Source organism: Sminthopsis crassicaudata, chromosome 5 (genome assembly GCF_048593235.1).
Source record: "Sminthopsis crassicaudata isolate SCR6 chromosome 5, ASM4859323v1, whole genome shotgun sequence".
NCBI lineage: Eukaryota > Metazoa > Chordata > Mammalia > Dasyuromorphia > Dasyuridae > Sminthopsis > Sminthopsis crassicaudata.
Genome location: NC_133621.1, coordinates 298177646 through 298191390, shown reverse-complemented (window position 1 = coordinate 298191390; position 13745 = coordinate 298177646). Strand labels below are relative to the sequence as shown.

General features: G+C 39.7%; 1 protein-coding gene across 1 annotated transcript in view; it reads left to right on the top strand.

The window, feature by feature from the left end:
- Positions 1–13745, top strand: part of TMPRSS6 (transmembrane serine protease 6) — a 57609-nt gene that overhangs the window by 34440 nt on the left and 9424 nt on the right. Inside the window, exons 10-13 of the mRNA XM_074271606.1 lie at positions 9075–9220; positions 10732–10830; positions 11442–11555; positions 13608–13724. Of these exons, the coding sequence (XP_074127707.1) occupies positions 9075–9220; positions 10732–10830; positions 11442–11555; positions 13608–13724 (476 nt within the window). The remainder of the gene's footprint in view (positions 1–9074; positions 9221–10731; positions 10831–11441; positions 11556–13607; positions 13725–13745) is intronic.

The window sequence follows — 13745 nt, the reverse complement described above, 5'->3', positions numbered from 1 at the left end:
TAAGCTCCTCCTCTGGATCATGACTTGCTCCCCATCTCCTGCACACACCTTCCCAGGATTCTTCACTTTGTTCTCCTTGTGGATTAGCCCATCCGGTTTCCTTGTTGTTCTTCTCACAAGATACTTCATCTTCTAACTCCAGATACATGGGCTGTCCCTCACCACATCTCTATCTCTACCCTCACGGGCTTCCTTCAAGTCCCAGTTAAAATCCCATCTTCTGCATGAAGCCTTTCTCAAGTTGCTTCTCTGCTATGAATCACCTCTTTTCTATCTTGTGTGAATCTCATTTGTTTATGTTGTCATAATTGTTTACAAGTTATCTCTCCCATTAGGCTGGAAGCTCTTTGACGGTAGTGACTTCACCCTCCCTTTCTTTGTATCTCCAGCCCTTAACACGGTATCTGGCACATAGTAGGTGCTTCGTAAATGTTTATTGATTTTTTGACTATTAACTTACTGAGGATACCCAAAGAATGAAATAAAAGGAATTACAATGGGCTTCCTTTCTCTAAGGCAATATGAAAAATTGAATGAATTAGTGAGTAATGGAAGAGAGAAAAAGAGAAAGGGAAGGAGAGAAGAAGGAAAGAAATGAGGGAGAGAGGGAAGAAAAAAGGAAAGGGAAAAGGAAAGGAGGGAAGGAGAGAGGGACAAAGGAAAGGAAAAAGAAAGAAAAGAAAGGAAGAAAGGAAGGAAGGAAGAAAAAGGAAGAAAGAAACAAAAAAGAAAGAAAGAAAAAAGAAAGAAAGAAAGAAAGAAAGAAAGAAAGAAAGAAAGAAAGAAAGAAAGAAAGAAAGAAAGAAAGAAAGAAAGAAAGAAAGAAAGAAAGAAAGAAAGAAAGAAAGAAAGAAAGAAAGAAAGAAAGAAAGAAAGAAAGAAAGGAAGGAAGGAAGGAAGGAAGGAAGGAAGGAAGGAAGGAAGGAAGGAAGGAAGGAAGGAAGAAAGAAAGAAAGAAAGAAAGAAAGAAAGAAAGAAAGAAAGAAAGAAAGAAAGAAAGAAAGAAAGAAAGAAAGAAAGAAAGAAAGAAAGAAAGAAAGAAAGAAAGAAAGAAAGGGAAGGAGGAAAGAAAGGGAAGGAGGAAAGGAGGGAGGAAAGGGAAGGAGGGGAAAGGAAGGAGGAAAGGAGGGAAGAAGAGGGGAAGGGAGGAAGGAAGGAAGGAAGGAAGGAAGGAAGGAAGGAAGGAAGGAAGGAAGAAAGAAAGAAAGAAAGAAAGAAAGAAAGAAAGAAAGAAAGAAAGAAAGAAAGAAAGAAAGAAAGAAAGAAAGAAAGAAAGAAAGAAAGAAAGAAAGAAAGAAAGAAAGAAAGAAAGAAAGAAAGAAAGAAAGAAAGAAAGGCAAGGAGGAAAGGAGGGAGGAAGAGGGGAAGGGAGGAAGGAAGAAAGGAAGAAAGGAAGAAAGGAAGGAAGAAAAAAGGGAGGGAGAGACAAAAGAGAGAGAAAAGAAGGAATGAAGGAAAAAAGAAAAAAGTAAAGGAGGAAAAAAAAGAAAAAGGGAAGGAGCATTTATTGTTTCTTAAATGCAAATCCTTGGGTTATAAAGCAAAAAGCAAAAATTAAAAACATGGAATGAAAAGCTATTCCTGGGGCTCTGGAGCTTACCTGTTCATCAGCAGGAGTTGTTCTGTGTTTGGAAGCTTCCTAGATAGTAGCTTTAGAGGCAAGACTAGAAGCAGAACTGGTCATCTGGGGGCACTGCTACTCCTGGGATACTATGCTTAGGGTAGCTGTTATTCTCAGCACATTTGAACTCAGGACCCCAGGCTGTGTCCACCTGCACAGGTTGAAGTGGTGACAGGGCTGTGTCCTCCTGACATGTCTCCTGTCTTTCCCTCAAGATGTTGCTGCTTTCACTAGTTGGCTTGCATGTCCCCACATATCTGTGTTTATATAGATATGTATGTATATATATATATATATATAATGTAAATATGTATATATAATTTATATATGTAAAAATATATTATATATAAAAAGATATATATAATATAGATATACATGTATGTTTATATACATTAATAGTCACACACATTAATACACTAATTATAATTATACATTAATACACACACACATGATTTTATCCACGTAGAAAGCTTTCTGGTATGAAAAATTACTTTGTTCATACAGACCATCACTTATCAGTTTTTTAAAGGGATCCTGGAATCCTAGCTCTAGATAAGAGATTTCAGAAGCCATCTAGTTCAATTTCATCCTCTTGCTAATAAGGAAACTGAAGTCCAGTCTCTCTAGTAGTGACCATCTCCGTAGGCCTTTAGTGTTTACAAAATCCTTGCATATCCTTTTCCTCTCATTTAATCCTTAGAGAAAACCTCCAAAGTAGCCAGGGAATTGTATTGTTATCCCTTTTCAAAGATGAAGAGACTGAGTCTCAGAGAAGAAAATTTCTTTTTGAAGTCTGAAAACTGGTTAAGGATGAACAAAGTTGTAGCCTTGCACCTTACCCCAAGATGAGTGTAAACTTGTGAGAACAGGAGCTTGTATTGTACTGTGCCTTATCCTAACACATATAAAGAGATTAAAATGTGATTGGGGCAGGGGGGATGAATTGAATTGAATGGTGGTTCCAGGACTGGAACTTTAGTTTCCAGGTGTATTTTCAGCTGCACTTGCCAGTTCCTTCCTAGATCCTGTGGAAATTAGAAATGAGATTCTTAGGGGCAGCTAGATGGTGAAGTGGATAGAGCACCAGCCTTGAATTCAGGAGGACCTGAGTTCAAATGTGATCTCAGACACTTAACACTTCCTAGCTGTGTGACCCTGGGCAAGTCACTTAACCCCAGCCTCAGGGGGAAAAAAAGAAATGAGATTCTTAGTCCTTAGGACTCTTGAACTTCCCATTTCAATCACTCTATCACTTTCTATCACAGCTAAATCCTGTGTCAAAACTCCCCTCACAGACCACTATGGGCTTCTGAGTTGAAAATACATGATTGTCTGGGTTTAAATTACTGCTCTACTCATTTGGTACTTAGTCTAATAATTAGAGAATTAACTGTATAAGGAGATAAGAAAAATCTAAGTTTAAATCTTTTTTTTTCTGTGAACCAGAGCATGTTGTATATCAGATGAGAGATTTGGGGTTGGAAAGTACAGAGGTGTCAAAATGTATGGCCCATGGGCTTTGTGAGATGTACAACTCTTTCATAGGAGGCCAGAACCAAATTAAAATGTAATTGGAAAATGTGTAATGAAATAAATAAAATACAATATAAATAATATATTGTAGGGGGTAGCTAGGTGGTGCAGTGGATAGAGTACCAGCCCAGGTGTCAGGAGGACCTGAGTTCAAATCTGGTCTCAGAGACTTAACACTTCCTGGCTGTGTGACCCTGGGCAAGTCACTTAACCCCAATTGCCTCAGCAAAATAAATAAAAAAATATATTACATTTTAAAATTAAATTAAAATGTGATACATAGGGATGCTTATGTACAATTCAGTGGTCTTTTTTTTTTTCCTTTGGAGGCAATCAGAATTAAGTGACTTGCCCAGGATCACACAACTAGTAAGTGTTTGAAGCTAGATTTGAACACTCCTGACTTCAAGACTAGCCACTTGCTCTAGCCACTTGCACTACCTAGCTTCCCAGGTTCCCATTTCTGTTTGAGAATGACACCATTGCTTTAGGAGATATCAAAACTAAACCCCCTCACATTAATCTCGGGGTCCTAAAGATAGTAAACCTTTGAGGAATGATTCCAAACTAGGTGTTCCTGACTCCATGTCCAGAGTTCTATCCACCCTACCATGTTGAATTCTGTTTGTATGACACTGGAAAAGTCACTTCATTATATTAGTGTCTCAGAAAACCAAGACTGCCAGTGTTAGATCAAGTGCTGAACTCACTGAGTGAAATCCCAGATCCCCCCAAAAAGAAATATTTATTAAGAATAATAGATTTCCAAAAATAATAATAGGCCCCCCAAAAAAGAATGATAGACTCCTCAAAAAAGAAAAATTTTAAATGACTAACAGCCCCTCCTTTCCCTAGTTGCTGAGACAGGGATGAACTCTTCTCTTTGAAGACTTTCTCAGGGTTGCCCCCCAGTGGTGGTACCCAGGCAGTATAAGTGCTGAAACTTAAGCCATGGGATGCTAGTGCCAGGAAGAGCCTCTGAAAACTGGGAATGGGATTGCAAAATTATAACTTGAGAGGACTCCTAACGTCATAAAGATGTTTATAGGGGAAACTGAGTTCTAGAGAGAAGAAATGGGTGGACTGAGATCACAAGCTAATAAATGGCAAAGTTGGGGGTGTAAGTCTTTTGATTCCCAAGAAAAGCAGATTTGAGGTTCAGGGAACCAGCTTCAGGTCACAATTGTGTCTCTTACTGCCTTGTGTTTTTGTGCAAGCCTCTAATCCTTTCAGAGACTCAGTTTCTTCTCTGGAAAATGAAAACTTTTTGGCATATACCACAGTGTCTCTTGGGCTCTAATCCAGATTTCTCTTTTCATAAAAGGGGGAAATGAATTGCTCAAAATTGTACATGGAGTAAGTGGCAGAGCTGAGATTTGAACCCAAATCCCTAGACTCGAAATTCAATGATCTGATTTGCTACCCTGTCTCTGATCCTCATCTGTTCAGCCTCCTCATCTTGTAGATCTTAGATACTGAAGTTCAGAGGAAGTGAATAATTTTTCTAATTCCTTCAGTGAGTACGTGGTGATGAGACTAGAATCCAAGACTCTTTACTCCCAATCAGTGCTCTTCCTACCAATACATTATGCTTTTCCAGGGCTTTTAGGTCCCTAGAACATGTCACTTTTCCAACTACATAAAGTATAGATCATTGAATAAAGGCCTAATAGTTCAAAATTCTTTGAGTCCAAGCCTTAACTGAAGCTGTAAACTCCCTGCAACCACTACTTGAAGAAATTTAGGGATAGGAAACTCATTACCTCCCAAAGTAGCCCTTTGATTGCCCTACCCTGGCAATCATGTCCGGGGAATTAGAATCAAAAAGATCCCCAATTTCTTTCCCAACCCTGACCTGAAACTGAATCCCCTTTGTAGCATCCCCTAACAAGTCTCCCCATATGTCCTGAACAAAAAAACCCCAGTGACAGGGAACTCACTATTTTTTTATTAATTTTATAATTATAACATTTTTGACAGTACATATGCATAGGTAATTTTTTACATTATCCCTTGTACTCTCTTCTGTTCCGAATTTCCCCTCCTTTCCCTCCACCCCCTCCCTGAGATGGCAGGCAGTCCCATACATATTAAATGTTATAGTATATGCTAGATACAATATATATGTGCAGACCGAATTTTGTTGTTGTTGTTGTTGCAAAGAAGAATTGTATTCCAGAGGTAAAAATAATCTGGGAAGAAAAACAAAAACAAAAAAACAATGCTCACAGTTTACACTCATTTCCCAGTGTTCCTTCTCTGGGTGTAGCTGATTCTGTCCATCATTGATCAATTGGAATTGGATTAGCTCTTCTCTATGTTGAAGATATCCACTTCCATCAGAATACATCCTCGTACAGTATCATTGTTGAAGTGTATAATGATCTCCTAGTTCTGCTCGTTTCACTCATGATCAATTCCTGTAAGTCTCTCCAGGCCTCTCTGTATTCCTCCTGCTGGTCATTTCTTACAGAACAATAATATTCCATAACCTTCATAAACCATAATTTACCCAACCATTCTCCAATTGATGGACATCCATTCATCTTCCAGCTTCTAGCCACTATGAAAAGGGCTGCCACAAACATTTTGGCACTTACAGGTCCCTTTCCCTTCTTTAGTAGTTCCTTGGGATATAAGCCCAATAGTAGCACTGCTGGATCAAAGGGTATGCACAGTTTGATAACCAACTCACTATTTTTCAAGATTGCCCATATTTTTGGACAGCTCTAATCCTTGGGAAACTATTATTTCTTTGAAGTTGAAATATGTCTCCTTATAACTTCTATATATTAGTTTTAGGTCAAGAGAGAGGTATAATAATCCAGGAATGGGAGAACCCAGAAAGAAATGAATTATTCATATTTAAAATGTATTGGTCAATCTGCCATCTGGGGGAGAAAGTGGGGGGAAGGAGAGGAAAAGTTGAACAAAAGGTTTTACAATTGTCAATGCTGAAAAATTATCTGTGCATATATCTTGTAAATAAAAAGCTCTAAAAAAGGAAAGGAAAGAAAGAAAGAAAGGAAAGAAAGAAAGAAAGAAAGAAAGAAAGAAAGAAAGAAAGAAAGAAAGAAAGAAAGAAAGAAAGAAAGAAGAAAGAAAGAAAGAAGAAAGAAAGAAAGAAAGAAAAGAAAGAAAGAAAGAAAGAAAGAAAGAAAGAAAGAAAGAAAGAAAGAAAGGAAGGAAGGAGGAAGGAAGGAAGGAAGGAAGGAGGAAGGAAGGAAGGAAGGAAGGAAGGAAGAAAGAAAGAAAGAAAGAAAGAAAGAAAGAAAGAAAGAAAGAAAGAAAGAAGAAAGAAAGAAAGAAAGAAAGAAAGAAAGAAAGAAAGAAAGAAGGAAGGAGAAGGAAGGAAGGAAGGAAGGAAGAAGGAAGGAAGGAAGGAAGGAAGGAAGGAAGGAAGGAAGGAAGGAAGAAAGAAAGGAAGAAAGAAAGAAAGAAAGGAAGAAGGAAGGAAGGAAGGAAGAAGGAAGGAAGGAAGGAAGGAAGGAAGGAAGGAAGGAAGGAAGAAGAAAGAAAGAAAGAAAGAAAGAAGAAGAAAGAAAGAAAGAAAGAAAGAAGAAAGAAAGAAAGAAGAAAGAAAGAAAGAAGAAAGAAAGAAAGAAAGAAAGAAAGAAAGAAAGAAAGAAAGAAAGAAAAAGAAAGAAAGAAAGAAAGAAAGAAAGAAAGAAAGAAAGAAAGAAAGAAAGAAAGAAAGAAAGAAAGAAAGAAAGAAAGAAAGAAAGAAAGAAAGAAAGAAAGAAAGAAAGAAAGAAAGAAAAAGAAAGAAAGAGGGAAGGAGGGAGGGAGGGAGGGAGGGAGGGAGGGGAGAAAGCAAGTTATTTTTCCCAGTTCTTCTCTTAGTGAAAGAAATAGAAGTCCCAGACTTTTCCATACGGAGGTAATATTTAGCAGTCTAGAGTTCCAGGAATCTACTTTCCTTCCCATCAAGGTCATGGTGATTAACTGAATGACCTCCCTCCATCAGGGATGAGCTAATTACTACTCCTTTTAGGAACAGTGGCTCCTTCTCACAGGCAGCAATTATCACTGGGGAAGACTATAGGTTAAGAAACCACCTGACCAAAGTCAATAATTAAATAATGTGCTCTATAAGCTAAGGAATGAGTGGGGTCCATGCTGGGTCATGGAAGGCTTGAAGAGTGGGAAGAGTCCAGAGGTTGGCTCTTCCAACTTCCTTCTCTCAATGATTCCCTCTCTAGGCCTGATGGGAAGTACTGCTGTTCCTGGGCATAGAAATAAATGAAAGCTCTCAACTGGCTAATTATTTTATCAAAGTCTCGCAGGACAAAACCGAGACTCCTTAACTTATCCCAAAGCATTTCCTGTAGGTTCTATTCCTTTTCTTTGCTTAGAGCATTAAAATGTTAATAACCATCAGCATCATTTCATTTCATTGAATGGTGTGAAGTCCTTTCTGCTCCTTCACTATTTGATCAACTAAATGGCTATTCAACCTAGTTTAATTAATGCCTCTGGTTGGTTGAGTGAGTAAGTGAATGATTTAGTAGACATGCTCTCACTTGATAGTTATCTGGTTCTTGTTACTTTGGCTTGGGTGAGAGTGTTGGATTGATTGGGTGGTTTGTTCAATGTGCCTCCACTTTTCATAAGTATATATTGACTACTTGCATTAGCCCCCATCCCTTATTGGATGCTAAGGCTGGGGAATTGGTAAAGAAAAATATATAAGAAAATGTCTCTGCCCTCCAGGAGTTTCCAGTTAGACTAGAAAGACAAAACTCTCCCTCTGTATCTGTCTCTTTGTGATTTTCCTTGTCTGTCAGTGTTTATGTGTGTCGGTGTCTATGTCTGTCTCTGTCTCCTGTCTCTGTTGCTCTGTGTCTGTATCTTTGTCTCTCTGTGTCACTCTATCTCTGTCTCTGTGTCTGTCTTTCTGTCTCTGACTTTATCTCTGTTTCTCTGTCTCTGTCTCTATGTGTGTGTTGTCATTCACACATATCTTACTAGATAAAACAATGTCTCTCTGTCTCCTGTCTCTTGCTCTGTGTCTGTATCTTTGTCTCTCTGTGTCACTCTATCTCTGTCTCTGTGTCTGTCTTTCTGTCTCTGACTTTATCTCTGTTTCTCTGTCTCTGTCTCTGTGTGTGTGTTGTCATTCACACATATCTTACTAGATAAAAACAATGTCTCTCTGTCTCCTTTCTCTTGCTCTGTGTCTGTCTCTTTGTCTCTCTGTGTCACTCTATCTCTGTCTCTGTGTCTGTCTTTCTGTCTCTGACTTTATCTCTGTTTCTCTGTCTCTGTCTCTCTGTGTGTGTTGTCATTCACACATATCTTACTAGATGAAACAAGATATGGTTTTCATGCTAAAGTATGTAATTGGAGAATTTCCAATTAAGAGTGGGATGTAGGTAATCAGGAAATATATCCTGAAGGGGGAGAGATTTGAGAATTTTCTAAGCACATAAATGAGGAGCCATTTCAAGAGTAGAGTAGAGAGCCTGAGGAGAAACTGTTCTTGTTCCTTTTCCTCCAAAATTATCTTGTATTTGATTTTTCCATGTCTTGTACATAATTATATGTACATATATTATCTCTCCCGGTAGACTAAAGAGGTGACAGGCTACCCTGCCCTGCATTGATCAGAACTCATAAATAAAGCACTTTGCAACCTTTAAAGTGTCCATTTCATAGATTAGAAGTGGTACCACATTTCAGGAAAGACATGGGGAAATTAGAAAGTGGGCTTATCTCTGGGGGAATCCAATTCACTCATTTAACCAACCAGTTTTCCTATTTTGGGGCCTGAGGAGAAAAGAGCTTGATGTGGAAAAGGGTCATGTCTGCTCCATGGGGCCTTGCTTATAGCCGGTGATTTTAATATGTGTGTGAAATTTTTTCATTAAATTAGAGTATTCCTCTTCCCTGCTCTGACCCTCTTCTTTCTCCTCTCCAGGTTATGTGGCCTTCGGACCCTACAAGCCTATGCTGAGAGAATCCCCGTGGTGACCTCAGCTGGCATAACCATCAATTTTACCTCTCAAATCTCCCTCACGGGCCCTGGTGTGCAGGCTCACTACAGTTTATATAACCAGTCGGATCGTGAGTATGGGGAGCATGCATTCTCGTGTGTTTGTGCTCAAAGATGAAAGCAAGAGTGGAAAGAGTGTGGCCATTTGCTCAACAGTAGGGTGATTTATCTAGCAAATAATAGGAGTTTCTAACCTGCTGTCTTCTTCCAGTATCTTGAAGCCCTAATTTTAACAATTCCAAATTGGAAGTGCCAAATATGGGCTCCAGATAAATTATGTCTTTTATCTAAGGAACAACCTGGCTAAATTCAAGGGCTCATCACCAGGAAGTTGAGGGATTTCTTCTGACCCCAGAAACTCTCAAGACCTTTTATAACAGCATAGATAGAAGAGTTCTATTCTTCATTGATGGAGGGGGATGAGCCCCACAGGTTTAAAGTTGTGTTTCCTTGCAGTACTGGAGGTTAGGTATCTATGGGCCCTGACTCCTTCTCCCCAGTAAGTCAAGGTATATACCAGATCCCTCCATTATTAAAATATCAACTTCAATGGGATTATGGTCAACTTTCAAGTCATAGATGTACATGACTATGAACCTCCCCAAATAAACAGACTATAGACCAATGGTGATGTCAGTCTGTTTCATATTTTTTCCATTGACCAATGGTGATGTCAGTCCGTTTCATATTTTTTCCATTGACCAATGGTGATGTCATTCCGTTTCATATTTTTTCCCATTATTTGATCATTTTAGAGGTCAGGACCATGTGTCCCACAACATTTCCAGACACTGGGATTAACACCTCATGTTTTCTCCCCTTCCCAACTTCCTCTCCTAGTAGGAATTAAAATTACTTAACTAAATGTGGCTTAGGGGCTTTGAAAACCTCATTTCTGATCTGTTCTGATGGATCTCACCTTCTTGTGGTTCCAGAGCACAGAAGAGAGATTCTCATTCTACCTTCTTCGGTGTTAGGGGTTTTTAAGGGGGGGGCGCCCTGCAACCCTTATGGCTCCCCATATACTTCTAGAATCAAGAAGATCTGAGTCTGAATTCTGCCTCAGATCGTGACCTGAATCAAGTTATTTTCTCTCAGCCTCAAGTTTTTCATCTATAAAATGGGGCTATTAATCCACTTTCTCTCAGGGTTGCTAGAAGAGTCAACTATATAAGGTATTTTGTATACCTTAAAGCACCGCATAAATATTAGCTATTGTTAATTATTGTTATTCCTGAGAGCTGTTTCATCACATTGGTTAGGGGGTCAACCCAGTCAGTTGTATCACCAAAATCCAAATGGCCAACGTTTCAGAGTTTCTATCCAAACATCTCAGCTTCCCCAGCAGTCTCATCACTTGCTGTTTACTTTGCTATCCAAGATTCCACCACCACCATCCCACCATGACATCATTGACATCAAATGGATCATCATGAGTCATGAGCTCATCATCATCATCAGAGAGGCAGTAGAGTACAATGGATAGAGCATCTTGGAGTCAGGAAGCTTTTAGTTGTGTGTCTGCTTAGCTCGCAATGATGACTATTCTTTCTCCTCTTGTTATTCCCACGGGTTTTTCTAGCCTGTCCTGGAGAATTCCTCTGCACAGTGAATGGCCTCTGTGTGCCAGTCTGTGATGGGATCAAGGATTGCCCCAATGGCCTGGATGAGAGAAACTGTGGTGAGACATTCCCATTCCCATGATCCCTCCTTTCTCAACTCCCTCCCCTAAGCAGAAATTACAGCTGACTAACTAAACTTGGCTTGAGACTTCCAAAACACCTTTTCCAGCTCTCCAAATTCCCATCACCCTGCCTTAGTACCTCTCCATTTGGATCCTGCTCAAATCACCCATCTTAGAGACCTACTTTTGGTTCTTTGAGGCTCTTCCTCCAGAGAACAATTCAAAATATTCCAAGTAGAGACTAAATGATGGATCTGGGAGGACAACAAAGTTCATTCTTATATTAGAGACCTGCTTAAATCCATCCCCAATGAGTTGTCCCTGCACCTTCTGTTGGATGACGAAGGGGATCCTGATATTTTTACCCAGAGAGCAGTGGACTTGAGCACACAGCTTGGCAACAGTAGGACCATAACTAAAATCGAGGTCCCCCAATACACTGCCTCCTCTCTCCTCCTCCCCCAAGAAGAAAGTCTGCTCATTATCCTTGAATACTAGAAATAATACCAGTGAGACTAGGAAGAAGAAGAACCTGTGGAAATGGTCTGCAGAGACCTCGAATGATTTCTCTGCTGATACTTGATTTCGTTCTGTTCTTTGCCGGCCAGTGTGCCCATCCACCTTCCAGTGTGAGGAGGATAGCACGTGCATCCATCTGCCCAAGGTCTGCGACCAACATCTGGACTGTATCAATGGGAGTGATGAAAGGCAGTGTTTTGAAGGTAAGGCTAGCCATCCCCGAAATTCATTCATTCATACATTTTATTCATTTGTTGTGTAGGCCCTGTCCTGAGTATTCGATGCCAAACAGGAGTACCGAGATCATTTTGCTATTTGCCTTCAGGAAGCTTCTAGTCTAGTCTAGGAGGTGAAGCATAAAAACAGAGAATCAATGTGAGACAAATGTGTGTGAGCTTCATACCAACAGTGGTATGGAGGGGCTGAAAGAGACATAAATCATCATGGGCTGAAGGTAATCAAGGAAGGCAGGATTTGAAATGGACAGTGAAGAAAAGGAAGGATTTGGATAAGCAAATGGACGTATGGTGGGTTGAATGGTGGAGTTACAAAAACCTGAACTCAAATCTAGCCTTAGGTACTAGCTGTGTGACTCTAGACAAGACATCCTCTGTCAGCCTCAGTTTCCTGGTCTTTAAAATGGGGTGATGATAATACCTGCCTGGCAGGATTGTTGTGAGCATTAAATGAGGTACTAATATTTGTAAAGTGCTTAGAACAGTGCCTGGCAGATTGGCAGAGCTTAATGATCCTTCCATTCTTCCTTCCCTTGGTCTTCCTCCTTCAGGTCCAGCTCTTTATTCACTGGGCCAACTAACTGTCTCATACTCAGGGTTAGAATAACTGCCCCAGAAATAGGGTTTCCTTCTCTATTAAAAAATGATAAGCTTGAATTAGAAGATCTCAAAGGTCTTTTCTGGTTGTAAAATTCATGGGAATATAAATCCCAAGTCACATCAGTGGGTCTAACCTCTTCCCACAACAAAGAGAAAAACTGAGAATTTATAAAATTGTTGCCTACCTAGGGTCCCACAGCTCAGAATTGGGTTTACAAGACAGGACTTGAACTCTGGCCTTCCTAGCAATTAGCCCAGCACCAAATTCTCTACACTAATGGCTTTTAAAATGTGATCGAAGAACTCCCAGAGGTCCTCAGGAGCCTTTTAAGGAGTCTACAAGGTCAAAACTAATTTCATGATGAATCATTTTCATTTCTAATAAAATACATATCTATAGGTATAACCAATATAAATAAACAAAAGCTCTTTGGGGTCTTAAATAATTTTTAGTAGTATATTTGGGTTGTCAGACCAAAAAGTTTGAGAACCACTACAGTATGCTACACTAAATCTCAGATTCTAATGTTCTGATTCAAGCAGAGGGAAATGAAAGTCTGGGAGGAGATGAAACCCAGCTTCAAGAAAACAAATGATAATCATGAGCAAGTATGAGTGAGCTAGAGAAGGTTTTGGAGCAAGGGAGTGTCCTTTATCAGAACCACGATTATGTAGCTGTAAATAGAAGGTGCCAAGAGGCTTTTGTGATAAAACCCATTCTAAGGCAGTTATAGGGAGAGTGGAGGGGAGGAGACAGAAGACAAAATATGGAAGTAGAATTTTTAGGACTTGGTATCTAACCTGATATGGAAATTGAGGAAGAAGGAAATATAAAACAAAAATGGAAAGATTGTAATCCTATCAATAGAAAGAAAAAAGTTAGGAGGAGGTGGATGGTCAGAGAAAGATGCAATAAAGGCAGATTATCACAGGACCTAATTCTAGAAAGTAATATGGCGATCAATGAATCCAATCCTCTCATTTTACAAATGAGGAAACTGAGACCAGGGGAGGTAAATGGCTTGACTACAGTCAGAGAGGTAGCTTGTTATAGAACCAGGATTTGAACCTGAATGGCCATTTGGGGAGCTCATAGAGGGTTTTCTGTTAAAGCATGGATAGGACTAACTAAACCCCCAGGTACTTTCCAACTCTGGAAAAGAGTTATTTATTTATTTAAAACTTAAATGCAAAATAGAAAGAGAGGAAAAAAGGCTAAACTCCCTTGGTTCTTTTGATCAGTCTTTGTATGGCAGAACGTCCAGTCCTTCCACCATCTTAGCCACCTTCCTCTGGAATTATTCTCTCTTACCAAAGGTCTTTTCTAAAAAGTAGTTCCCAGAATAGAACACGATACTCTCGATGGGGTCTGATTTGGGCCACAAAGAGAAAGGGAACCCTTCCTCTTTCCCCTCCCAGGGGTGCCTTGTGGGGCTTTCAAATACAGGTGTGCTGATGGGAGCTGCTTGAAGAAACCCAACCCTCAATGTGATGATAACCCTGACTGCAGTGACCATTCTGATGAACAGCACTGTGGTAAGGAGCCAAGCCAAGATT